The sequence below is a fragment of the Nesoenas mayeri genome (assembly GCF_963082525.1).
Source record: "Nesoenas mayeri genome assembly, chromosome: 22".
NCBI classification, from domain to species: Eukaryota; Metazoa; Chordata; class Aves; order Columbiformes; family Columbidae; genus Nesoenas; species Nesoenas mayeri.
The window spans coordinates 6,846,439-6,873,521 of NC_137572.1; the positions used below are offsets into that span (position 1 = coordinate 6,846,439).

At 56.4% G+C, this 27,083-nt stretch overlaps 1 protein-coding gene across 1 annotated transcript; it reads right to left on the reverse strand.

The window, feature by feature from the left end:
- On the reverse strand, positions 1–26,988 carry CEP164 (centrosomal protein 164). Its single transcript, XM_080358003.1, has 34 exons — positions 26,873–26,988; positions 26,045–26,138; positions 25,575–25,686; positions 25,240–25,444; positions 23,785–24,535; positions 22,523–22,665; positions 21,732–21,887; positions 20,981–21,100; positions 20,523–20,600; positions 17,541–17,921; positions 17,083–17,160; positions 15,547–15,630; positions 14,499–14,582; positions 12,746–12,831; positions 11,386–11,526; positions 10,213–10,431; positions 9,771–9,902; positions 8,988–9,204; positions 8,327–8,404; positions 7,926–8,057; positions 7,652–7,774; positions 7,176–7,319; positions 6,914–6,997; positions 6,066–6,134; positions 5,688–5,866; positions 5,006–5,132; positions 4,528–4,595; positions 4,182–4,389; positions 3,383–3,490; positions 2,633–2,747; positions 1,382–1,705; positions 1,174–1,240; positions 870–992; positions 1–365 (listed from the first exon to the last, which is right to left on the reverse strand). Exons 2-34 carry the CDS (start codon positions 26,124–26,126, stop codon positions 266–268), a joined length of 5,118 nt encoding a protein of 1,705 aa, XP_080214129.1. The 5' UTR covers positions 26,127–26,138; positions 26,873–26,988; the 3' UTR covers positions 1–265.
- Positions 26,989–27,083: the final 95 nt, after the last annotated feature.

Consider the following 27,083-nt stretch of genomic DNA (forward strand, 5'->3'; position numbering starts at 1 on the left):
TCTGGCTCGCCACTGCCGGAATACTAACGAGAGAACTGTTGATTTAAGGAAGCCCTGATATTTCACCACTGGATTAAACAGTCTATAAAGTATATTTGGACACCTTACAGGATTAGAAGAATCCACCTGGGAAGTTCAATTCCTCCTTCCTCTGCTCTCTTGTAGAGAGACTTTATCTCAAGGGCACAGCACAAAGACACAGCAGAGTTGGCTGAAACCCTGCACAGGCCTCTGCAACCATCTCTCCAGAGCCAAGTCCCACCTTTCAGTAATGATACACTTTAATTTGTCTGTTTTCATCCAGTCCGAGCTGAAGGAGGTTGGGGTTGCTGGCAGCGGCCTTCTGTGTGCCCGGGAAGAGCGGTCTGGCAGCTGGGTGAAGGAAAAGCCCGGCTTACAGCAGGGATTAGCGCCATGAGCACAGCCAGCACACAGGTACGGAGGGGCAGGAGCCAGCCCCGCGCACACGCGCTGTGTTTGCCCTGCCGTGTCCAAGTCAAGTGGAATTAGAGGGGGATTAGGGAACTCGGAGCAGCACCGTGCTCACGACAGCCCGAGGGATTTGCTGCTCTATCGGTGTGTGCTCAGAGGCGACACCGACAGCCCCGTGTGACACGGCTACAGCACGAGCCCGAAACAGCCCCGCACCGGGGGTCTCGCTCATTCAAGAGATTTTCTTGGTCAGGGATAGCTCAAAGAAGAGCAAACAGGTCGCTCATGCTCCAACTGCCAAACACCACGTTCCTTTGCGGAACTGGACACTAAACTAGAGGTTTAGGCTTTGAAATTGCTGTAGTGCTCCTGATTCACTCACCTCCTGCTGCAGGAAGCTTGAGTGCAATGAAAGACCAGACCCAATCAAAGGATACACTGTGGAATCCTTCTTGAGGTCTTCAAGCCATTTCTTGTTGGTCTCAATCATTCCTTTGATACTCATCTTGCCTGGCTCACGGCTCTGGAGCTGGGAGTGCTGGAACAGCCGTATCTGCTCACTGTTGCACGCAAGAGAGAAAGAGACAGTGAATCACTAACAGCACCTCACTTGCTGTCTTAATATGGAGGTTTACTAATATGATTTTGTTACCTACTTGTTATATGATATGTGACCTATAAGTCGTTCCAGAGAAATAAGAGCCCCGCAACACAACAACAGCTCAAGGAACAGCTCCTTACCCTGCAGGTACGTATCCCAGCTTGTTCTCCACAGGCTTGGAACTTCCACTGTGCCACGGGAATCCATCTGGAAAACAGAGATGAAATACAGGCCCTGCAAATATCTGTAGTCTGTACATCTGGGTGCACTGGATGGTCAGAACTTGCAGGGCTGGGAAATCAGAAGTCCCAGGCAAGCGAGCAGACGGGTGAAGGAAAGGAGCCGTACCTGGGAAATACTTGTGCCATTTCTCTGCCAGCATGCTGTCCACCGACTGCCTGGCTGCCAAGGTGGGAGCAGAGCCCGGCACAGCGCCCTGGGCCCACGGGGGCAGCGGGGAGCCCCTGGCCCGCAGCCCGCCCAGGGACACGTACGTGGAGAGAGGGACGCTGCTGCAGGGCGCGGGGGGGACGAGCGCGGGCTGCCCAGTGCTCAGGGAGTCCAAGAGGCTGAGGACACCGCTCAGTTCACCAGTGATGCGCCGCAGAGAGTCTGACAGGTACTGGATCTTGTCTGGCTGGGGCACAGGCTGCAAGGAGCTTCTCAAGTCAACTGGCAGAAGAGAGGGGAAAAGAAGAGGGATCGGTGGGAAGGCGAGGGAGACGCTGCCTCCTGGCTGGAACGTCGCCTTCCACGGTGCGCTGTGCTCCGAGCCAAGCGTGATCGGTCTGTGCCAAGTGGGATAGAGGCAAAAACCTGGCTCTGCAGCCAACAGCGCAGATATAGGCTGACAACAAGGATTTGTGCCTCGGAGGCTGCCTGGGCACAAAGCGGGGGAGAAACAAGATAACAAGGACAAGACCCTCCAAGGCTGCAAAACTGGGGCCTACAGGACAAGCCTGGATATGCATTACGTGCATGTGTTTCAGCTCCCTGCTCCATCTCTCCGAGTTCTGCTGTGCCCTGTATCATGCAGCGATCCTATTGCAAACAGCAAACCCTTCCCAGGGCTGTACCCTTTAGGCCTCAGCCTCGCCAGCTGTTTTGCAAGCAGCACAGCCCTCCTGCCTCCCCGGCTGTTCACAGGGACCTCTCCTTCCCACCTGCACAGCCCCAGTGACCAGGAACCAAAGGCAAAGAAAAAGCACAAGCAGCAGCCAGGAACTGCAGCAGCCTCTCCCGGGATGTGGGGAGGAGGAACCGGGACACCTGCAGAAGAGCAATGCAGCTCTGCAACAGCAGAGAGCGAGGAGCTGAAGCAGGATTTCCTAATCCACTCTAAAAACAAAGGTAGAGATTCAAGAGGCGCGTTCATGCACAGATTCCATACTGTTCATCTGCCACTGCAGGCAGGAAATAAGTTTTTCAAACCGAACGTTATACACAGAGCAGTCCCAGGCACGAAGGGCAGACCTGCCCCCCATGCTGACGAACAGAAGCGAGAACAGAAGGTCCATCAGAGAGGCGAGAGGGAAAGCCAGAGCCACGTCTGAGGCATTAGATGTTAGACACAGCATATCAAGACAGTCAGGCACTTACTTTTAGGTTGATGTTGATTTACACTGGATGAGCTGTTTGTGTCCTCGGAGCTGCTAAGATCAAAAGTCACCGCTTTCTTCCACGCAGTGCTCTTCAGTGTGTCTTCGTCTGAGAGCTGGTCAGAAAGAGGAAAACAATGCAAATCAAACCCACTGATCCACCCTTGAAACACAAAAGGCACTGGAATAGCGCCTGCACGGGTCTGCACAGGCTGGGCACCGCCAGGCAGGGCCGGGTGAGGGCAGACTCGTCCTCAGCCCTTGGCAGCAACATCTAGAAGCCAAGAGAACGCTTGGTGTCAGCAGGAAGGCAGTGAGTGTGCCACAGGCCAAGTCTAACAGCCGCCTAACGGTCTAATGGGCCCTTCTAGGCAGAAGTCAAAAGCCTTTTGTGCTTTAAATAAGCCTCACAAGTCTCGCACAGGCTGGGCGCTCTCTGCACCGGGGACAAGCGCTTGAGCAAAGGTCTCGTGCGCTCGCATCCGCTGCCCGAGGCCGCGGGGTCGCAGGCAGAGCCGGCAGGTCCCGAGGCCGCCCGGGTCGGCAGAGCGGGCGCCATCCCGCTCACACGACGTGACCTGCCCTCCTCTCCTCCCAGCTCAAATCCTGCAGCTTTTCGCAGCTGCTCTGAGTCCGCTCTGCAGCCGCACACTGAACAGCGAGCCCAGATGTTGCCGGCAGAGGGAAGACGCGGTATTTGCCATCTCGACCGAGCCGGGCAGGCCCAAGCAGCAGCCACGCCGGCGCTCACCTCCTCCAGCAACGAGGACTCCAGCTGGCTCAGCTTCTCCTCCTTCTTCTTCAGCAGCACCTGTCCTTTCCGCATGGCCGACTTCATCTGGTCCAACTGCTTGGCTTCCTGCAGGGACCCGCAAAGCCAAGGAGGAAAATCAAACAAGAATAACGGGAAACGATCTACTTCTGTGGTCATGCTGACTTTCATTATCTCGCTTCTACTCAGCACAGGAAACCATACTGCTGGAGTAAAATTGCACCCAAGTCCTGAAGAACATGGGAAGTGGAGCGTACAGAGGGCAGAGCACACGTGTCAGAGCAAGTTCACACCATGAAAAGAGAGGTTTCACTTCCAAACCCTGCACCCAACAGGGTGAAGAGCTTTGATTCTGCACACATGCATGTTCTCTGTGGTCAGTGAAGGAATTTCTGACCTTCCCTGCCTTCGGCTGGTGCAGCAGCAGAGCTGGCAAGTACTCGAGAACCCCTTTCCAAGCAAGAGTAAAATCACTGCAGAGCTACAACCATCAGCTCCTACCTACTGACGGATGGACACCTGTCCCTTCTTTCACTTCGAAAAGGTGCTCTAGGACTTGCACATCCCCTACCAAATGCTTTCTCCAATTTCAAGGTCAGAGCCTTGTGTTACGATGAGAAAAATGCTGCTTATATGCCACAGAACACACGCAAGGTCTGATTTCCAGGAGGACCGAACACCCACAGCTGCCTGTCCCCGCGGCTGCAGAGCCAGGAATCAGTCGCAGGGCCGCGGGTTCCCCGAGCAGCCCCGGCAGGCTCGGTGTGGCCAGGCTCACCTGCTCCAGGTTCCTGCGCACGCCCTCCAGCAGCTGGGAGCTGCGGGGATCCCGCGCCGCCTCCTGCGCATCCCGCAGCTCCCGCTGCCAGCGCTGCCGCGCCGCGCGCAGGGCCGTGTGCCTCCTGCGCATGGAGCGCGTCTGCCGCACCAGGAACTCCTTGGCGTTCCTGATGGAGATCCCCTCGGCAGATATGAAGCTCCTGATGCTGCACGGGAGAGACGGGCATGCTGCTGCCTTGGTGCCGGCTGCGCCGCCCCGCAGCCTCCTGCAGCGCCCTCCCCAAAACCCAACGTCAGCGCAGTGCACGGAAACCCAAAGAAGTGGCTGGGACACAGGTACTCACTGGTCAAACTGGAGGTCGCTGTCCTCGTGGCTGTGAGAGGGCGGGGAAGCAGGCTCTCTGGGTGACTGCTGAGGAGGTGAAACATTTCAAAAACTAAGAGATACGGGTGGGAAACAGAACCTCAGGACCCCACAAGAATTCAATTAGGAGCAAAAACTCAGAAGGACATCATCACGGTACTGCCCAGATCCCTCAGCAGTGCCAAGGATGTTCTGTACGAGACCTTCTGAAAAGCAGAGGACGTCTCTATCCCTGACTCAAGCCCCGCTTTTGACTCCAAGGGGACTCGAGTTTCCCACACTGCTTTCTCCCAGTAATAATAAACAGAAATCAAAGATCACAAAACATATCGATGTCCTCTGGCGAAGAAAAATGCATCTCAACTGGCTTCACACAGAAGGAGCCAAAGCTGGGTTTTCAAGGCAGTTACCCGCTCAGATCGCACAAGGCAAACACTTTCACGACCTGCTTTACTCACAGCTGGAGGAGTTTCTCTCAGATCCTCCACATGGAGCTCAGCTTTCCTTCTCGGACAGTCCACGCTTTCCTCTGCCTCCAGCTCCTTCAGAGCCTCCTGTTTGCTGCTGACGGCCGCCTCCAGCTCGCTGCCACGGGAAAAGGCAACGGCGCCGGCCCTTGAGGACTGCGGCCCCCCCGCCCAGCAACCCATCTGCACCGCGTCCCACGCGGCCTCACGGTTCCAGGAGGAAAGGGACGCGTGTCCAGACAACACCAGTATGGGGTGTGTGCTGTGATGTTAAACGTGACCCTGGCTGGGCAGGGAAACGGGGCTTCGCACCCACGTTGAACACGTTACCCAGAGCTCAGCTATGGTGGAAAAATCTTTTCTTTGTATTTTCCTGTCCCTCTCAAAGTATCTTATGAACCTCACCAGACAGATGAGGAGAAGGCGAACAAATGAACCTGACAAGCAGAGGCCAAGGGACAGGTTTTCACAGCAAGTTATGAATAGATTTGGAAACAAAACTCAGGACCTCCATGCCCTCAACATGCAGCAAAACCACCATTAGGATTCTGAAGGAACACGGCCCAACACCAGAAGCTCAAAGGTGAGGGAGAGGTCCAGCTTAGGCTGGAGAGGTTCTGGCTATGGGCATAGCGCAGAATTTTTGCACTAAAGAAGATTCTCATTCACAGACCTGACGCGTTTCTGCAGCCTCTGGCTTCGGGTCTGTAACAACTCGACCTGGGCCTCCAGCTCGGCTTTCTGGTCCTGCAGCTCCTCCAGAGAGCGGCGCAGCTGCCGCAGGGACGCGAGGAGGCCAGCGTGCTCCTTCCTGCTCTCCTCCAGCCGCAGCCGGGAGGCCAAAGCCGCCTCCTAGAGGGAAAACAGAACACGCGCTCAGCCATTTCCCCAACAGCGCAGGAGAGGCTGGCGACCTGCGCAGTGCACAGCAGGTCCCAGAGCTACGAATGCTGTCTTGGTGGGAAACAGCCCAGACCAGGCTAGTTTAGAAGCACCAGTTTGCTTTTTACAAACTGCAGCACAGCCCTCTGCCCGGCCCCGCCGTACGTACGTCTCTCTCCAGCTCGGTCTGTCTGTCCTCGTCCAGCAGCTGCTGCCGCTTCTTCCTCAGCGACTCCTCCTGCGGACAGAGCAGAGAGCAGGTGAGTGAGCGACGGGACGGCCGGGGCTGAGCAGCACCTGCACACAGGCCAGCCCTAAGTCTCGGCACCATTTTCCACCTGAGGATTGGCGCCAGTTTTGCTCTATGCCTCCCCCACGCACACTCAAGTTCTCCCTTTGGCTTCAAGTGAGAACAGGGAATATTTGCATTCCTGCTCAGCACGCGGCCATTCCTGCAGGATCTCGCTTTTGCAAAGCCTCTGCTCGCCTCTTTTCTCCACTCTCTCGCTCTCTCCTGCCGGTGCTGCTCGGCCAGGAAGGGCTGACAGAGCGGGGTTGTCCACAGCCCCTGGCATGGGCTGGGACTCGGGAGATCTGGCAGCGAGCGCATCAGCCAGTGATTTCTGGCAGCTCCACAGGAGCACTGAAGCGCTTCCCTCTCCCACTCTGCCGCCCGGGATCCTGAAACACTCTCTTCCTTTCACAGCAGGAGGGAGAACACAAGCTAAACCAGAGACTGACTAAAACCTGAAGCGATGCCGAGCAGGACGTGCTGCCCTGAAAGGATTCTGTGGTCCCTCTGTGACTCTTACAGCAGCTTACTGTCTCCCGAAGCGCTGAGCAAACCCTGAGCACTGACTTTCACTGCAGACATTGGCCATGACACCATCCCACCCGGAACGCTTGGCCCTGCTCTCTCGTGATAAAAGTTTCACCTGTAGAAGCCCTGGGTGAGCATCTCTGGAGTGCCCCCGAGGGAGCAGAACGGGGCAGGAAAGCTCTGCTGGCCCGGCTCACCTGGCTGAGGAGCTGCGCCGACCTGGCCTTGACGTTCTTCATGCGCATTTCAAGCTCATTTTCTGAATCCTGGAGTTGTCTTTCCTGCACAGAGATGCTGAGTTAAAGACAGAACGGCACAAGTTCCTCACTCCCCAGAGGCAGAACCGAACCGGGGCAAGTGTGGCTGCCACTTGCCACCCTGCGCTGGGGGTGACAGGCGCAGCGAGGTGTCGGGCGCCCAGCCCGGCCCCAGGAGCCGCCGGGCCCGCGTTGCGCTCACCTTCTCCCTGTGCCGGCCCTGCAGTGCCGCCAGCCGCCTGTCCAGCTCCGCCTGCGCCGCCTTCAGCTCCGCCTCGTGCACCTGCTGCAGCTGCCGCTTCTCGCTCCGCAGCCCTTCCAGCAGCTCCGCTCTCTGCTTTCTCTCCTGTTTGGTGCAAAACACAAACCAGAAAAGCGGCTGAGTGAAGCACAGAGTCCTCCAGAACCTGCAGAAATGCAAATCGTCTTCTCTTGTACAGAAATCCACAAATGCACGTAGAAGTAGTCTGCACAGAGAATATTTTGACAGCTTAACCCTACAGCCGCAGCCTAAATTCACTGTCCATCGTGGCAACAATGCCCAGTCCTCCCCGAAGAGAGGAGGCTCCCAGCGCCGGCAGCGGCGGGCACAGGCAGGTCAGGCCAGCGGCAGTGCCACCCGGGACAGACCGCGCCACCGCAGTCACCGCTCAAACCCACTGCTGTCCCCAGCGGTACCTCCTCCTCACACTGATCCCGGAGCCGCGCCAGGGCCTCCTGCTGCTCCTCTCTCATCCTCTCCATCTTCCTCTCATGGTCTTTTTCCACTTCCTGCCGCTTCTCTCTCATCAGCTCGCTGAGCTGCAGGGGTGACATGGAAAGATAAGGTGCTGCAGGGGCGCCCCTTCCCCAGGGCGCCAGTGTCACCCTGGGCAGGACGTGGCCTCGGCCGTCCCTGTGCAGCCGGGGGGCGAGGCTGGAGCTCCCCCAGCAGCCCCAGGTGAACACTTGCCTCGCGTTCGTATTCCAGCACTTGGAACGCTTTCTGCTGCACTTTCCGCTCTGCTCTCTGCAAGCTGTCACGCAGCTGAGCCTCCTCGCTCCGCTGTGCCTCTGCTATCTGGGCTTGCAGGCTGGAAATGACCTGCCGTGAAAGCCGCCCCCAGAGACTGTCACCCTTGTGACAAGCGCCGTTTGGTGCCCTCCCACAGAGAGCCGGCGGCGTGGCAAAGGCCGGCGTGTGCAGTCTCACCGCCCCCGGCCTGGAGCACGGCCAAAGGCGCAGCCAGACCCAAACCACATTTAGGAGGTCAAAAAAAATAATGCCACCCTCCCTGGCCACCTTCGGTGACAGTGTGGGGAAAAAAACCAAACCCACAACACTATTTACATTCTAAGGACACCATCTTTTACCTTCTGGTGCTTCTCTTCCGCTGCAGATTTCAGCTGCTGGAGTTCAGTTGCAAACTGTTTCTCCAGCTCTTCCACTGCCTACAGAACATGAGCAAGACAGTCTGCTGGGAAACCTGTGTGTGGGGACGTGCTGTACAAGGTGCATTTGCCATTAACGTCTATCCACAAGCATCACAAGAGCACAGTGGTGAACCCCTTCCAACCAGCGTTACGTACAAGGTGCCTTTACTCTCTATGTGCTTTCCCTCCCAGGAGATCTCAAGGGATCTCAGTCCTGCTGTGCGGAAGGACCTTGAGCTGCCTCCATTCCAGCAGCCCCTGGCCCTTTGGAGGACCAAAGCAGCAGCCAAAGAGGTATTCTGATCTCATCAAGTGTGCGATTTACCTTGGCAGAGACACACAGGGATCTGTCTCTTTCCTTCACAGGCAACGCAGCCATGTAAATAATCACTATTTAATCACCAGTGTCATAGAAATTGGAGGAGTACTCCCCCCCACCTTGACCATGCCCTAGGAGCGTGCCTAGCGACTTTCCATTCTGTTTTACAGCGGTCGTTATTAAAGCACATGGAGGTGTTTAATCTCAACACCAGCACAGTGATGTGAGCCAGGTCAGCCTGAGCCGTGTGCGTCTGACCCCGGCTCGCAATCAAGATCTCACCTTCTTCTTGTCCCTGTCTAACCTCTCCCTGAGCTCACGCAGGAACTGGTCCTTCTCTTGTTCCAGCTCAGTCATCTCCTTCTGCTGAGCCTCCTCCATCTCCAGCTTCATCTTCTCCAGCGCAAGCTGCTGCTTCCTCTCCAGGTTCTCCCTCTCCATCGCCTGCTGGGACTCCCACTCTTCTCGCAGTTCCTGCAGTGCGGCCTCTTGCTCTGCCCTGGTGGGTTTGCAACAAGAACACAGACAGAAGTGAGTCAGAATTCGGTACTTTACCGCTGGACTCCATTTAGGAACCATTGCTGAGAGAAGACGCCGCCACAGGGTAGGACACGCAAGGCAGGAGAAACCCAGAACCAGAGCACACCCATTCACGAGTGCAGCAACTAAGGCCTCGGAAATAAACAGCAAAGCGGTTGTGCGGAGACCGATCTGCCAGCTCATTAGAAAAGCTGTAACACAACATAAGTTTTTCAGTGTGTGTCTCCTCTGCCTCCTGCAGCTGTTCTCACAGGGTCAGACAGACCCCGACTCAACCCAAGCTACGCAGCAACTGCAGCTATCCCTGAAAATGCCATTTGTTGCCTTTACACAGCCCAGAGCCGTGTGTGGCCAGCACGACAGCAACACCTCCCTTCAGGACCCTCCTGGCCTACCCGTCTATTTAGGTGAATTTCCTGAGCTGCTCCCATCTGGCTCGTCGGTCGGCCCCTCGGCCACCGCGCAGCTCCCCCGCACGTGCAGCGCTGAGGTCACGTCCCCAGGGATGCCACCAAAACTTCGCACCTCATCTTCTCCTTTTCTGCCTCAGTCTCCGAGATGATTTGGGCTCGCAGCTTCGAGAGCCTCTCAGCTTCTTCCTTTCGGATACGTGACTCTTCCTCCTCGGAAACCTTGGCCAGGTCTTCCTGCAGAGCCCTGAGAGGTGAGCAGCCCGAAAAAGAAAAAGGTTTCAGGGGTCTTTAATAACTGCAAATCGCCTCCGAAGGCCTAGAGATGAGCTCCCAATAGCTGTGCCTGCCCAAGCGGCGCATTCCCCAGCTGCAGCACGTTAACTGTGCTCCGCACCTCCAGAACCCGGCTGCTGGGGCAGGGGATGCAGCCCTGAGCACCAACCATCTGCTTCACGCTCAGCAAGGCGGGGGCCAACAACAGCCCCAGCGGCGAGCACACAGCTGGGAGAGGCTCCCGGGAGAAACGGGGGAGATGGACTAGAGAAGGAAAGTACCTGAGGGATTCTTCTTTCTGCTGACGAAGCTTCTGAGCTTCCTCGTCCTCCTGCTGCCTCATCTCCTCCTGGAACTGCTGAATCTTCTCCTTCTTTGCTTGCAATAAATGCATTTTCTCTTGCTCAAGCTCTGTCTCCAGCTCCTTGGCTATTGCCTCCAGGGATTCCTCATTAGGCTGGTTTAAGAACTGCTCACGTTTGATTTCCCTCTCAGGTTGCCTACCAAAAAAAGAAAGCTCCTTTGGCAAAAGGGTGACAGGAAAATAAGTAACAGGAACGGAAGAGCAGCACCGCCCCGAAAGGTATTGACTCCAAGGCAAACACCTCGGAGCCAAGTGTGCAGCGGTAACACGCTGCGCGAGGCTGCCGGGATCGCAGCACACGCCGTGCTCCGAGCAGCACGTTAGCCCAGGTACCAGCCTGGGGATGCCCCGCGCATCCTGCCAGGATCCCGCAGCGACGCTTTATTCCAAACGTCCCAAACAACTGGTGTTCTGGCCCACTACAGCTCAACTCCGTGAGGGCAACGTGGCCTCGCTTCATCTAGGATCTAGTAGCTACGAAAGCCTGGCAAGGGCTGCCAGGCACAATGGAAGCAGCTGCAATCGGTACCTGTTCTCAGCCCAGGGACCGGCAGTGCGCTTCTCACGGACCAGGTATTTTTCTGCAATTGCAATCTAAACTGTGCTGGGAGTTTGCCAGCTCCAGGCAACTGAAAGCCCTAAGCGCTCCAAAAATTCAAACCCAATCTGTTTCTAATTAGTTTTTTTCAGACAGAGAGCAGCAAAATGACAAGGTCTGAGAGGGGCTGAAGAGGAAGGAGGAGAAAATTAAGATTAGTGTAGGAACAAAACTCTTCTTTGGTAGTGAAAGCGGGAGCAGCAGGGTCTCGCCATGCTCAGAGAATGCCAGCCTAAGGGTGTGAATGCTCGGACCCTTGTTAGCGACCCCGGTAAGAAGGAGGTTTTCCCACGTACAAAGCAAACAGCTCTTCCTCCACCCGAGTCCCGCGGCACAGACCCGGCTGAGCTGCTGTTCTCCCCCCGCCAGCAGAACAGCCACCTGAGCTCTGCGCCCACCAAAACGCGTCTCCCGGCGTGCTCACCGCGGGCACCAGCTTCAGACACCGCCCAGGGGAGCACGAGGACAAAAGCACTCGAGTGAAGCTCTTACGCTTTCTGTGGGATGGCACGCTCTGCCCGATGAACCGGGCTGTCCAGACACCCCTCCTCCGGCGCCACCGCCACCTCCTCAGCGGGATCCTCCAAAGCAAAACGCTTCTCTTGTGTCTCACAGGCACTTGGGTCCCCCTCACTTTGCAGCACAAGAAAGGTAAGAGAAGAGCGGATTAGCACAGGTTAGATCCCAGCGGATGCTGCACAGAGCACACAGGGCACAGCAACGCTCCACACCGTCCCCCCACCTCAGACCCTGCCAGCCCAACAGCTGCTCAGGGTTTTATGGGGTCTGTCGCAAAACACTGAAAACCTTCCCTGGATCATCCCTGTCTCCTTCCAAGTCCTTAGAAAATTTCCCCAAGCTAAGTCAGCCCTATCAGCAATACTCACACCGTTGTCCAAATTACAGACAGAAATAATGGCGGGCACGCTTACATCTACAGTCCCACTCCACCTCGGAAGCACAGAGAAGAGAGACAAAGCGACCAGGAGCTGCGCAGGCAGGAGGAAGAGAGGATGCGCAGCTGGGAAGCAGGCAGCGAGCGATAAGGAGACAATTCCTGCGGGCACAACACGTTCTCAAGGTCCTTCATGTGAGCAGCTCCTCTGAGAACAAGGCTGCAAATCCCAAGTGCGTCATTGAGATGGGCTGCAGCTTCTGTTCACAAGTTTTCCTGGCACAGGCAACAGCTTCTTGGTTCCCAGTGCCCCCGAGTTTTGACACGATTCATCTCCAAGTGCCGCACGCTGCAGCTCTCAAAGGGGGAGGGAAGGGGCTCAAGAGAGCACAGAGCTTACTGCTCAGCACAATATTTCAACTGTTTTAAACAAGTTCCCACAAACGAGCTGAAAATAGCTCCCCTAGACAGTCTAGTTCTCCTAGTAACGAGGGGTCTGGAAACGAGCACTGCTCTTGGAGTAACAACCGGTGCACTTGAGTCCATGATGCATGTCCCAGGATATAAAACAGGTTAATGCTCACAGCTGGTCAGTGACTTGCTGCAGGCCACCTCTGCACAAGGAAAAACACCACTTTGGGAGCCTTGCAGCAAAGTCACAGAGCTGTAAGGGAAAGAGAAGCCAGCTCCACATCAGGGAAATCAAAGACAGGCAGTTTTGCTCCCTACCCATCCAGAGGGTGAAACAAAGCTCAAATCTGCTGCAACAGGACTAAGGAGATGGCAGGAGAAGCGAAAGGTTTAGTGGGAAAGAGCCTGAGAGAAGGTGCAGCACCTTGGGGTGTTCTCCAGGGGTTGCCCACACAGTTACAGTGACCAGAGCAGGGGGAGACAGACAGGAACGTCATCTGGAAGCAGAGGTGTGCGCAGCTCCTCGGTGCTCTGTTTGTACCGTACCTCTCAGCAGCTTTGGTTCTTTTGCTTTGCTCCTCCTCTACACTGGCTTTGCTCTGCTCTTTTTCCTCTTCTCCCAGCTCCTGAGCCTGCAGGTAAAAGCAAACAGCATGGGGTTTGCTGGCTCCTTCACCAAAATAAACCTCTCAGGACCTTACAGCAGCTCTGCTGAGGGGCATCTCTGGTCCTGCGCATCAGCGCTGAGCCTGGGGACCCGACAGCATCCATGGGAACCTGCCAGCTCCCCGCCACACGTAACCAGCGTCCCAAACCATCCCAGGAACCCCAAACGTCACCCCGGCAGGAACGGCTCCTGCGGCGCGGGGCAGGCGCGGGAGCTCAGATCTCCGGGCTGCGCGGGTTACGCTCCGGAGGTCACTTTTCCAGCAATGAGCATGAGCTCCCTGCCAGCACTCAGCACTTCGGGCACAGCTTTGGTGTTGCCCTGAGGGTCATCTTGCATGTCCAGGTAACACTAAACTCCCGGTAAAGTGCAGGGCAACAATCTCCTACAGGAGGAATGTGATGCATACAAAAGTGTGTCCCTGCAGCAGCACCAACAGGCGCTGCGCGGTTCACCTGGGGAGGGGAGGAAATTCCCTCTTCCCGCTGTCAGCCCCACTCGAGAAACCAGCAAGGGCAGAACAGCCCATTCATGAATTCTCAGGGAGCGCAGAAACAGCAGGTGAGCTCAGCCCTCGCCGTGCGGGAGCGCGCTGGAGCAGGGCCAAAAGTGCACGGAATTAACACAGCAGTAATGTATGCAAATGTTCAGCAGAGCAAACAGCAGAAGGATTCCCTGCAAGTGCTGTCACCTTCCATCGCATCAGCCCGGGCAGAGCCCCCCATGCCGCTCCCCCGCCTCCCTCCTGCCCGCGGTAAATAACGGCTTCAGTTCCCCAGAACCGAGGGGCTCAGCACGTGTTTCCTGGCTCTGAGCGGGCTCTGTCACTGCCGCCTGTGAAACGAGAGGAGCCAGAAGACAGAGAACGAGACCTCCCTGGGAACAGCCATCACCCGCCACAGGGTAACGGGGCCGCTGCTGCGCCCCTGCGCAGGACAGGCCCTCCTGTGCTCGTGGAGCTAGCAGAGCTGCTCTTTTCTTAAAACTGAGTATTTTGCCAGCGTACCCTGCGCAAGACAAGCTCACTACGCATAGAAGTAAAGACATTCCTACAGAGTCCCACTTCAGACTAGCCTGACGCAAAAGAGCAGCCGCGGTTCTGCGGGGAGCCCCGTTTCAAATGCACCTCTCTGCTCCAGACAGGGCTGCGAGAAACGCCAGACGTAGCTGCTCCAGCGACACATTTGTATGCACAAGGACGGCGCTGCAGCGAGAGGCGCAACGCAGCAGGCGTGTGTTTTGTTTTCCCTTCACATCTGATTACGCTCATTACGAGGCACGAGAGGACAGGTGTGTTCTCCAGACACAACCTTACAAACCGGATTGCTCCTCTCTGCTGGGCAGGTGGGGAGTTTGCCACCCAGGGTCTCCTCTGGCGCGGCCCATGGACTCACACTGACAGCAGGGCTGAGCGAAGCGCAGCCTCCCGCCTCTGCTCAGTCTGTGTTTTGTGCGGCCACCTGCAGCTCATCTCTGCAGGAAAAACAACGCGCTGCTGGCGCTGCTCTGACCCCTGACACTTACACATCGCTTCTGTTTGCCTCTGCGCCCATCGCGTGACCCCTGTGATTAGTGCCCCACAATACGGTATTTTACCTGCGTGTTCGTGGGTCGCTCTCTGATCGCACTCACCTTGCACGTGGGGCTGTCCAAGGCAGGAGACAGGACCTCCACATCCAGAACCTGCTCAGAAAGCCGACGCTGGAAGCCCAGGACCTGCAGAGGAAAGCAGAAAAGGATCAGGGTCCGATAAGCAAGCACAGGTTTTGCTAGAGATCCTGAGAGACCAGACCAAAACCCTAACGCAGCTTGGAAGCCACTTCGGCACCCCACTGACAGCAAGTCTTTTGTAGCACTAGGTATTTGAACACCTAGAAAGGACACAGGAGATGGCTACACCAATCTCAGGCCTGCATCCAAGCATGGGCAATATCTGCACTGCAGACAGACAGACAGACGGCTCCATTAGTGGCTCGACCGGCGTGCAGCTGTGTTTTCTGTGGCGGGGGCACAGGGCACCTCCAAAGCACGCAGCGGAGCCTCCCCCAGCTCTCCTGCTCTCGTTTCCGATATTCCTGCACATTTGCTGAGGGTTTTCCTACAGTCAGCTCCTGCCGGTTGCCCACAAGCTATTCGGCTCCCGGCAGAGCCTCTGTGGTCCCCGCACTCGGCTGCGCGCAGAGCGTGTGCGCACACCTGCCCGTGCGCCAGCGCCGCGAACGGCCCCGCTGGAGGCAGCAGCCCCTTGCCCACGCCGCCCGTGCTCCCACCGCCAAGTAACGCCACTCCGAGCCGCGTGCTGGCCGCGCCGCCACGGCTCCCGCTGGCAGACGGCAGCGGCAGCTTCCTGCCCAGACAAGATGCTGATGGGCATCTCCCTCCCGCGTGCTCAGGGACCTCCGCGTCTCCCAGCCACCCCTCCGGAAACGCTGCTTAGCCCCTCAAAGCAGAACTTCTAGATTACTTATCCTTTTCCTATTTGCAATTATCTGAGCACGGTCCCAGCTCCAAGTGACCTACTTTTGCGGAGATGTTACCTCACGCACAGACAGGACCTGCTAAGCGTTGGTCGTTGCTTAGCAGGTAAGGAGTCGGGCAGCTGGACCACAAGAGGTGAGCCTGGCATCAGCTGGGGAACGTGACGCCCACACCCAGGGACAAGGAGCCTTTAGCCACTCACCAGGGGCCGAATGGGCTCGCGGTCCGAGCGGCTGGAGACTGGTAAGTCCTCCTCACAGTCACTGGTCTCGGATGCCCTGGAAAGCTGAGAGGAGAGATGTGTTACAGCCTGTCCACGTCTTACCCCGCAGCTGCACCATGGCCAACCAGATCACAACTGACACTGGGAAGACAAATCTGGCCTCTGTAACACAGGGAGAAACAGGTGACAGAGCATCTCGGGAGAGACAGGAAGGGTGTCACCCACAGGACAAGCACAAACACCACCTCACAGAGACACAGGACTGCGGAAGGAGAGCAGGGGGAGATGGGACTGGGGAGGGCAGGGAAGTGCTCTTCAGATACCCCCACAAAGGGCACTTGGTCACTGTCTTGTTCCTTCTGCAAGGATCCCTGCAGCACCGAGAACTCCCCAGCCCACCATGCAGAACTTGATCTCAGACAGATTTTACCAGCGCAGCTCTCCCAGTGGCAGTGAGGACTGCTGAGCGCCCAGGGTGGGGACACAGCGTGTCCCCGTCCCACGCAGCCCGGTGACCGCGGCAGCGCCACGCACACACACAGCAAGCGCCAGGCGTCCATACACCAACACCGGTGGGTTCTCCAGGACAGAGCACGTTTATCAGGCTCAGCTTTACAGCTTATTGTTTCTTAAAGACATAACCCACCAGTGTAATCAGGAAAATCACCCAAACCAGCAGGAAGGAAGCCAAATTGGAGATCATTTTTCAGATTGTGTATTCTAACATTTTTGGAAGACACTGACCAAGAGTGGACAGCGTGTGTCTGCCTGGCAGCCCAGTCACAGGACCAGTCCACGAACCGTCTGCACCTTTGACACTCGTGCTGGTTTGACTGGAATAAGTTCATTTTCCTCCATGCAGCTGGAAACCTCTTTTTCCTAGCCAGCTCCATCAGTGTTTGGATTCAGTTTGAGAGCGAGAAGATAACACCCCAGGACAGAATTAATGTTTTTAATCGTTACTGTCTGCCAAGGACATTTTCTGAGTGCTCTGCACATGGATGGGACAGCCCTCGACTGACATCCAGACCGATCACTAACAATATTCCATGCTTTGTATTTAAGGATAGTTGAGATCTTTCAGCTGACTCTTGGTGTGGTTTGTTTCTGTTGTTGTTTTTGAGTTGGGACAGAGACCCGTTCAGGGGTTTCTTTACTTCAGCCTTTCACCATCCTGCTGCTTTGCAGAGGCCTCAGAGTCTTTCTGCCTTTTTATTTTATTTCCCTTTATTAGCAGTATATTGGTGTTATTGTGTTATTTTATTAGCTTGTGTGTTTATCTCAACACACAAGTTTCTCTCTTCCATTTCAGTTCTCTCCCCTCTTTGTGGGGAGGAGGTGGAGGGAGCAAGCGGCTCTCCTGGCTATGGTGCTCACTGGGGTTAAACCACAACACCTGAGGGTTGTTCTCCTGCCAGAGACACTGTGGTTCAACCACCCTCATCCCGGAGCGCTGGAAAGGCACCGGGCAGAGCGGGAGGGGTTGGAGGCACTGGCGCCCTTCCCCGCTCCCACCTCCCGCCACGTCCTCCCGGCGCCGCCAGCACCGTAGCCAGCAGCTCGCTCGGCGCCCGGGCCCCGTGTCTGCGTAAGCTGAGAGAAACAACAGAAGGAGAGAAATAAAGCAGCGCGGACAGCTGGGCTCGGTGCGAGCGCCACTGCGAAACCCGCTCGCTCGGTACAGATGGCAGCACGGGAAGCTGAGACTTATTTCTCCTCCAAGACTCAAAACATGCGTGACGGTTCAGGGGTTTGCCTGTCGTGTGCCTTGGACAGCACTTGGGGTCTGCATAAGGGAATGATCTCCTAGCTTCGTACTAGAGGTACCAGAAGTCTGAGCACTTGTGACCCCCCAGGAGCACCCCGCTGAACAGAAAATAAGCGCCCAAAGAGCTCTCCTGAGCCAGGGCCGTGCAGAGCAAGGGGAACAGCCGCTTCCACACAAACGCGGTGCAGGCAGGCAGGTCTCTTACTTGGCCAGCATCCCGCCTGCTGCCTGTTTGCACATCAGCCGCCACCTCTCCCCTCGTCTCATGCACCGTCTCTTCTCCCCGGGACGCGGTGCGGGCGGCAGCAGCCGGGCTCGCCAGCGCAGGGAGCCCAGGAGCGCCGGGCACGTCCGTCCCTGCGGCACCGTGTTCCCCCAGAGACCGCAGCACCTCGGCGGCTGCGGAGACGTCACCTTCCTCCTCCGCACCCCCCGGCAGCTCCCCATCGGCCTCCTCGTCCGCGCCGGACCGGCCGCTGCTAGCATCGCCGGGAAGGACGGCACCGGGACTCGGAGGGCACGCGGCAGCAGAATCCAAGGAAGAATCTCGCCCCTCTTCAGCGTATCTTGACTTTAAAGACTCCCTCTAGGCAGCAAGTCAAACACGGTTATAGCTACAACATGCCTGACCCCTCGGGGGGATGCAGGGGTCAGGAACACCATGGGTTCTCCTACAGCCAGAAGCAAAACTGCAACGCTTTGGGTGACTTCAAGACCAGTTTGACTTCATACAGTCCCCTTCAAAGACAAGGAACGTCATGAAGATAAACACATTCACCTCCTAGGCTCGGACTTTTTTTATTCGTGAGGTCTCAGCAGAGCAGACCCATTGATGCTTCCACATCAAACTGGTTTTGTGAGAGATGGAAGTTTGCAAGAGACTATTACTGGACATTTAACTTCTGCCTGAAACGATAAGCAGGGAAGAGCAGGCTGGAAGCAATCAGCTCCCCTTCCAGGGGGACAAACTGGAGGGCGGGCACGGACTGAAGCCGCCGCCGAGCCCAGAGCCAGGCCTGGCTAACGCCCTAGACCGAGGAACGACAGAACCCACGGGCCTTGGGGGAAACAGAACATTCCCAGATTACAGCTGAGTCACCCAAAGGTTCCGCTGCCCCCCAGCAGCGCAGAGGCCACAAGACTCACAACGAAAAGCGCAATAGCCAGGAAGAGCAGGAAAAGGTTCCCTCATCAGTATGCAAACAAAACTGCTCACAGGTCCCACTTTCTCGCTGTTTTATTAATGCCGGGGTGTCTTGGCAAATGTTAGCTGCATCCTGTGTACAGCGCGTACCACACACAGACCGCATATTTTAATGGTGTATTTTTATCAAAGTGCAACTGGAATGCTGTCAGCTTTAAACCCGGAGCTGCGGCAAACTGAAAGAACATCCTCTAGCACATCGCTTATCTGAAAGACCTTCTCAGGGCTGAGACAGCCATCCATCAGACTGGAGATGAGGACAGAGAAACCAAATCGCTGGGTTCTTTCCTAAAAACCACGCTTCAGAGCCTCACCTGCAATCCTCTGAGTAATAAATGAGTTTATGGCCCCTTTCCAGCTCTGTGCCTGGTTAGCAGAGGTTCACAACACATCACTGATGCACCAGCCAGCCATACAAGGCTCTGCAGAGCCCTCGGTAATATCTTTATTCCAGACCTCACCTGGGTAGCATTTGCCCTTGGTTTTTCCGTTTACACCTCTCTCTATGCACGTAACACCAGCAAATGAAAGAAACCAAGCGACTATCCACACCAGAGCACCAGAAGCTGCCTAGGGCATGCAAAGCTTCAGCGGAACCGCGCAAGCAGGCCCGCGATGTCACCGATCACCTCTGCCAGGCTGGCCGGCTCCTCCGCAGGACCGCGGCGCTGCTGGGCTGGGGCTGCGGCCGCCTCGGCCGACCGCGTGCCGCGGCTCCCCTCCTCCGCTCGGCTCCTCTCCTGCTGGGTAACGCAGCCGCTAGCGACAGCCCCGGCACCGCCCTGGGCTGGTCGGGTCACCCCCCTGTGACGGGTCACCCACCGTGACAGGTCACCCCCCATGCACCCGCAGCCGAGAGCTCTCCAGATCCCAAACATCAACCCGCTGCTGCTCTGCAGGCTCCGCTGCGGCTGCTCCTGCTGGCAGCTCGGTGACCTCGCTGTCCTGCCACACTCATCGTGAAGAGTTTCCCCTCGTGTCCAACAGAAATCTCCCCGCAAGTAAGTTGTAGGGTTTGTTACACAAATCCTTCCCCTCTCTCCATTTTGTATGGAGCTGGAGAGTGGCTCAGGCGCATTCACAGGAATGCCTTGCTACTGCCATCTCATGGAACTACAGCCGAATTAGATTTTCCAGCAGGGCACTAGTCTCTTACCAGGACTAAGATATCGCCCATCTGAGTCAACACAGCCTGGCTGCAATTGCTATTTTATAACAGATTCCTCAAGCCCTGGCGCAGCACTGACGTGCCAAGACAGCCCTTTGTTCCTGGACACATTAACATTTGGTGACGAATTGGGCCCCGACAGGCTGCTTGTTGTTTGGCAATGAGAGTCAGGCCTTTCTTTCTGACATCCACTTTAGCATAAGCCCTTGCTGCTTCTGCCCAGCATTGTGAACAGATTCTCCAGCAAAGCACTTTACAGCTTAATTTTTGTATGCTCTGAAAAGGATAAGGGAAATACTGTAAAACACTTTAAAAGAAATTAATTTGCCTTTCAGATACTGGAACAGAATTTTCCAAGCAGTGACAGAGGATTAACATCAGCACGAGCAGTCGGGCCAAATCACCAGAGCTGCTTGCAACGCGCTTCCCTTTGTGCCCTTGTCATCCTAAGCCTGATCACCGCCAAGAAAGCGCAGACAAAATGCACACCCGTGGGAAAGGAAAAGGTCTGCGTAGGGCTGTGTGTGTACTGAGCTCTTCGCTGATGCTCTGTCTGAGCCACGGAGCTTCTCAGCAGTGCAGGGAGAAAACAAACGGGTTTTAGGCTGTCACAGAAAAGCAGCCACACGGAAGCTTCTACAACCTTTGCGGAACTGAGTGAAGTGCAAGAGTGGTGCTCGCAGGGTATATCCCCCTCTCCTCTCATCACAGCTCGCTGAGAACGAGCGTTATTTCTTCTGCTGTCCCTGCAGACCCCGCCTGGGCTCGCATCCCTCGGGCCCCTCTCCTGCCCGCCCCGTCACCCGCCGTCTCACCTCCGAGTCAAAGCTGCCGCCCAGGGCGCTGATGTCCACGTGCAGGTTTTTCAGCAGTCCCGCTGGCCCGTGGAGGCTCTAAAGGAATTGAAAAGAGAGATGGGCAACACTGAGCCATGACCTCTGCAACCCCACAGACCACACAGGAGGAACTGGGGGCTCCTAATCAGCGAAACGAGGCAGAGCCACAGCAATGCACCAAGGCAGCGCGCCTACAGCCAATTCATTTGGAATCACACTGTGGCAGACATTGATTTATGGGGAGCATGCAAGGAGAAAACGGGATTAGATACTTCTAGGTGATCAAACACAGAGGAAACGCAGTACAAATGAAGGCCCAGAGTCAAACTGAGCAGCCCTGGTCGCTCAGCTCTACCAGGGAGCATCAGTTACTCATTCCTCGACGCTTCCCGCGCTCCGGTCACCCCCGCGCGTTAGGAGCCGCGGCACAGCGATACCTCATCGGCGCTGTCCTCCTCCTTCCTCGCTCGCTCTGCGGCCGCGGTGCTCGCGGAGCCGTGCCCGGGGCAGCCCGGCGGCCCCTTGCTGCGGGCGGGGGGCTCACAGGTCTGCGCGGGCTGCGGAGAGAGGGGTGAGAGCGCGGCCGAGAGCGGTGCCGCAGCACCCGTTCACCCCGACCACCCGCAACCAGCGCTCGCAACCACCACGGCGAGACCCCCCTGGGCGAGAAGGAAACCCTCAAAGGTGCTGGTTTCTACAATGTTTTGCACACATTGGTTTGTTTTCCTTTAAAAGATCACTTTGTTACCACTTAACATGTTTGTTGTGTTGACCCAAAGGTCAGATTTTGTAAATCATTCAACAGGATTGTAAACCTCACATTCATTCAAAAAAAATGGTCTTCTTTTTTGTATTCTCAAATGCTTGAGTGAAAATATTTGTTAGCCTACATTAGCTGTACTGTGTGTCGTGCTTCGTTTGGACACAAATCAAAGTTCTCCTAAAATGAACCTAACAGACTTTTACCCCCCCAACAGTAATTAAAACAATTCTTTGAATCTGCTAAACACAGAAGAAAGCTCACCACAAATTTATCACCGAGCCCCCTAGAAATAGCGAAAGAGAATAAATGCAGCGAAAGATGAAGAACAGAAGAGGCTTTTTTAACTGACAAGAGTGGAGCGGTCAGGACGCTGACAGCGAAGCCCCCCCGGCCCCCTGTGCCCGCAGGGGTTTCCGCAGCCTCACCTGTGTCCCTGCGGCCGCTCCGCAGCCCCGCGGGCTGCCCGGCTCCCAGCCCGGGGGCCGCAGGACGCCGGCCGGGGCCGCCAGCCCTCGCAGCGGAGCCAGGGTCCCCACGGTCCCCAGGGGCGCCGGGACGGGCGATGGCAGCGAGCCTGAGGGCTGGAGCAGAGGGGACATGCTCACGTCAGGAAGGGACACAGCGCTCCCTGCCCATGCCGAACCCACCACCACCCAAAACCTGCTGTGGGACCTCCCACCCAGCAGCCCCCGCACACAGCACAGCTCAGGAATAGCAGTTTGATTTGTTCACACATTTTGTCTTCCAAACACCCATCTGAACACAGTGGTTAGCTCTCCAGCAGCAAGGCGATTCAGAAAAACCAGTGTGCGCTTGTCCAAAACCGGGGTGAGAGAACAGCAGCAGCCCCACGAGCTCACGCACCCCCACACCCCGGGAGGGGCTCCTTCCCAGCACCACGCACCCGGGACACCCAGCACAGCCCCGCCTGCGCGCCCCGCTGCCCTGCAAACCAGGGAGCAGCAGCCACTCCGATGGCAACGAGCCGCCTCCTCTCCACACACAGCAACTACCACCGCTCTTTAGACCAAAAGCTGCTTCCTCACCTCGCACCGGGGAAGAGTTACGGGCAGAAAGCACCACATCTGTACAGAGCTCCTGAATACGCCTGTCCCTCCCAAAGCACAGTGAGCGCCATCCAGCACCCTCCCCTCTGAGCAACACACACTCGCCATCTCCGGCTCCCTCACCCGGAGAGGCGACCGTTCCACCTGACCTCGTGGAATCCCCCACCCGAGCTGTCCCCACCTGCGATCGCTGCACAGGTGACACTAGCAGCAAACCACGCCAGGATTTTGTCCACAGCGTGCTGGTACAGCCAAGCGTGCATTCGCAAATCACCGCTCCTGTACTCCGTCCCTGTGCAACATTACAGACCGAAAGCAGTTAATTCACACACACGCTGAGGGATGGGAGAGGGAGATGAATATGCACTGATCCTTCTTCCGCCAAGTCCCTGCCACAGCAACACTAACAGAATAAATCACACATTCTGGGCCTCACTAATTATTTTCTACAGATGGCCATTAACTACATGTACAGCACAGAGGATGTTAGCTGTCCTTCAGCAAAGATAAACTCCCTTCCCTCAGGCTAATTAAAACTTTCAGGCTAATCTGCAGTTTATCTGGTATTTATAGGCACAGTTCTTATCAGCTAACCGAGCGCTACCACATGCTGGGACTCGGAGACCTGAGGCCGCGGGGTGCTGGAGCCTCAGCTGGGCACCAGCAGCAGAGCAAAGCGATTCATTAACACTACACACAGTGGCCCTTCTGGTTTTTGTTCTTTAGAACCAGAGATCGGGTAAGTTCCTATTTGATTGAGGCAACTACTTCGACAGACAAACCAACCTGGAACATTCTTCCCAGTGAAGGGCAGGATCCTGCTATGAGCAGAGGGAAAATGTTGGGCAAACTAGAGAAAAACAGTCCGGCTTTTCCCAGAAGGGGAAAGGGACCCTTCTGGATGGGCCCTCGCAGCCGTGAGCCACCTCGCTATCCCAAGAGCACAGCAGCCCTGGTCCAGGGACTAAACTGCGCTCAGACAAGTCAGTACTGCGCCTGCCTGCAAAACCAGGGGCTGGAACAGGGGGGACATGCCAAGGCATTCAAACTTCTTCCAGTTTCTCTTTCATTTCAGAGGGAAGAGCCCATCTCTCAAGGCACCAAACTGCCACATCTGCTCGTGTGACCTGCAATGGGATGTTTTTCCCCATTTTCTCCTGAAGATTAGCTTAGAAAGTTTGGCCCCTTTGCTTCTCCCCAACTGCTTACAATGGAAGGGCTGTCAAAGGGCTCACTCCTACCTCAGTCCCACCTGCTCCCTCAGCAGCACCTCGGCAGCGGGGCCGCGTGTCTGTGGTCTCTGGAGGGGCTGCAGAGCAGGTCTCCAGCACATCGCGAGTGTCTCCTCCTGCATCTGCTCCTACTGCCACCAGCTTTGGGTCCTTTCTCTCCACTCTGACAGGGATCTCACCTCGGCCGCACACACCGATGGCTTGACCCAAAGCCTCATCTCGCACTCGTGTCTCATTGCTGTTCACAGATACTTTGCCAAGGGCTCTCAGCTCTTCCTGGGCATATGGACCATCGGCCATGTCCTGCAAACTCCAGTCATCTGTGAGATCAGAAATGGCATCAGAAAGAGCCATTTCATCATCGTTCCTGCAGTAAAGGCTTGCTTTCCCTCTGGCTCGCAATGTGTCTGCTCTTCTTTCTGCATCTTCATCTGGTCCTGTGGCGCTCTCTCTGGCTGAGAAGTGACGATCAGTATTATGGACACACTGACCCATCATGTCTTCCACATTCCACTTTGCATTCAGCTCTTCATCCTCAGAGAGTGGGACTTGGTCTTCAAGGACCTCTAGCAGAGTTTTGACATTCTTAGAGCCTTGTGAACGCGTTTTCTTCGACACACAGAGAGGTTGCACTGCTTGTCTAACCTCCAAATCAGAGGACTCAAGACAGAGCTTTCCTTGCACTTCTAAAGGTGTCTCTGGGTGCCGCTGCATGTCTACGTCCGAGCTGCTAGGAGAGAGGCCTTCTTCCAAAGGTTCCTCCGCATCAGGCAAGGTCTGGCACAGTCTGCTGAACTTTGGAACAAGCAGAGGAGGTGGTTCGTTGGGCCACGTGCCTGCAAACGGTCTCCCTGAATCACCAATGTCTGCTAGTGCCTCCTGGCCTTCCTCTCCACTCTGGCTATCGTGGTCGCGCTGGGGACTCTCCTGCTGGGGAGCAGAGGGGCACAGGGCATCGGACTAACGGGGGCTGCAGGGAGAACGCCTGGCTGCATTCCCCAAGTAGATAAATGTTCCAAATAACTACAACATAACACTATGCACCCTTGTCTATCTAAAGTACAGGTATATACCTCTTTAATACACAGTTTACATATGAGTAAGTGTGTAAGTTTTTGAGCACTTGGCATTACATGTATAAATAGGAAAGAAAACAGGAGGGAATGATTTTCTGTCACCTGGGACACAAAGGGAACTTGGTTACGCTTGCAGATGCCAACAGCAAAGCAGACTGACCTCGCACACCTAAACCCACTTCACTGCCCGTGTATAACACCACACACGGACACCGCATCAATACCGCCTGTCCTCTGCAAGGAAGGAAATCCTCACAGTGCTCCCAATATCTGCTGAGAACAGCGCCAGCACCCTTGGCTGGTGCCACATCCTGCTCAGTAACAGCACCACAGGGCTGGGGCACCCCCTACTTGCAGTGCACCCTTCTAAACCAAAGCCTCTCAACTTTGGTGGGTCTGCAACCCCACTTCTGTTGGATTTTCATTCAGCTCACAGCCCGGCTGGACAGGACCCCTTGCCAGGAGATCGCTGTTCCGATCCCAAAGCAGCAGCGGCACAGGATCGCCCTCAGCTCACAGCCACTCACAGCAGCACCGCCAACAGCGGAGCCTACTCACGGTGTGTCGCTTCTCCTTCTTGTCCTTCTTCTCTTTCTTGTCTTTCTTCTTTTTCTTGTCTTTCTTCTTCTTCGAGCTGCCAGACGCCAGCAGCTTCTCCCGCTCCTGAACAACGAGCTTTTTGTAGTGGTCATCACAGGGGTGGTCCCACATGGACTCGCCGTTGGCGAAGTTGAAGTAGTAGATGTCACCAGTGACGTGCTGGCTGCAGGGCAGGAACAGCACCAGGGGGAAATCAGGACCTCCCGCCCACAGGGAGTGGGTGGGTTGTGGCTTCACCCCCTGCTCTGCCACCCACGTGGGCAGCACTGGGCAGGGGTCTGCGAGAACCTCACCAGGGCTTCCACTCGGGGGGCAACGGGGCCACGATGCCCTCCCTGGCCAGCCACATCAGCTCCGGCTCCTTCTCAGGGTCAATCCCGATCTCCCGTGCATAGTCCTGGACTTCTAGAAGAGCACAAGAGGAGTCTGTGGAGACGGCCTGTGCCTGGCGCTACGCAACCACGCCAACTTGCTCAGCTGGAGGAAGGGGCACAAGGGAAACAGTGATCCTGAAACGAAGCTGCTCAAAGCTGCCAACGGGGCCCTGTGTCAGCAAGTCTACTACATCCCGCCAGGCTGGTGAAGCAGGGAGGCGGACTGTAAAACGGCCCTTGTCCTTGCAGCCAAAAAGCTCTGCATCCTATAAAATCCTATTTACCCCCTCCACCCATGCCCTCCCAGTTCCTGTCTTCTTAATACACCTAGAAGTGACTCGCGTGCTTGAATCCCATACTGCAGCTCCTGAGAGGACAGACATCATTACCTTGCTCGCTGGGAACATACATCTCATCGTAGTTTTCTTCCAGGATGAGCTGGTCCCCGATACACGTCATCGCTCCCGCCATGGCTCCCCGCGCCTGCCAGCGGGAAGGAAGCGACACAAAGTCACAGCGAGCAGCTCTCACCTTCCCAGAGGACAAATCACCTGGGGCGAGATCATCACACCCGCCTGTAACCGAACCTCAGCTGCCCCTTCGCCTTGCCCTGTCCTCAGCCCGCCCCGTATTTATAACTCTTATGTAAAGCCAGTCTCAGAAGCCACAATTAATCCTGGCAGTTTCCAGGCAAATATATCCTTGGGACACAATAAACCAAAACAGCCCCACGGACCTCGCGCTGCTCCCCCTCCCAAACGTGCCCAATTAAAGCACAGGGATGTGGGCAACACGGTCCAGACAGTCCGCTCTTGTTTTCCTCCAGCACAGCGCTATCTCAGCTCTTTCCTCATCCTGAAGTCGTGGCAGGGAGAACAATCACGCACTAATTCTTCTCTTTGAGACGCCCCCTCCTCACACCCGCACACGCCAAGGGGCACCAGCCCAGAGCCCCGGACACACCGGGCTTGCAAGGGCGAGACAGAGTCTTCGTTCACAGGACATAACATTTTAGAAAAGCCCTTTTCACCCGTGTCGCGCCTGCACGGGCACGACAAACACACAGCCTGCAGCGCCCGCACCGCCCCGGCCCCGCGGCGGCTGCTCCCGCCGGCACTAACGGCTCCGGGAGGGAGAAAGGAGGACGGGACGGCGCAGCTCCCCGCAGCCTCCCCGCCCCGAGCGGGACCGGCCGCCCCGGCGCTCCCGCTGCTCACCGTGCGCGGCGCCGGGGCCGCTCAGCGGGGCCGCGGGCGGAGCCGCCGCCCGTTCGCCGCTTCCATGGACGCCCGCGCGTTGCCCGGGCTCGCCACCACTGCTTCCGGGTTCCAACCGCCGTGGCAACGGCACGAGCAACGGCCGCTTAAACGCCATTGGGCGGTGCGGAGCGGCCCGGCGCCGGATTGGTCGGCGGGGGGGGCGGGTCTG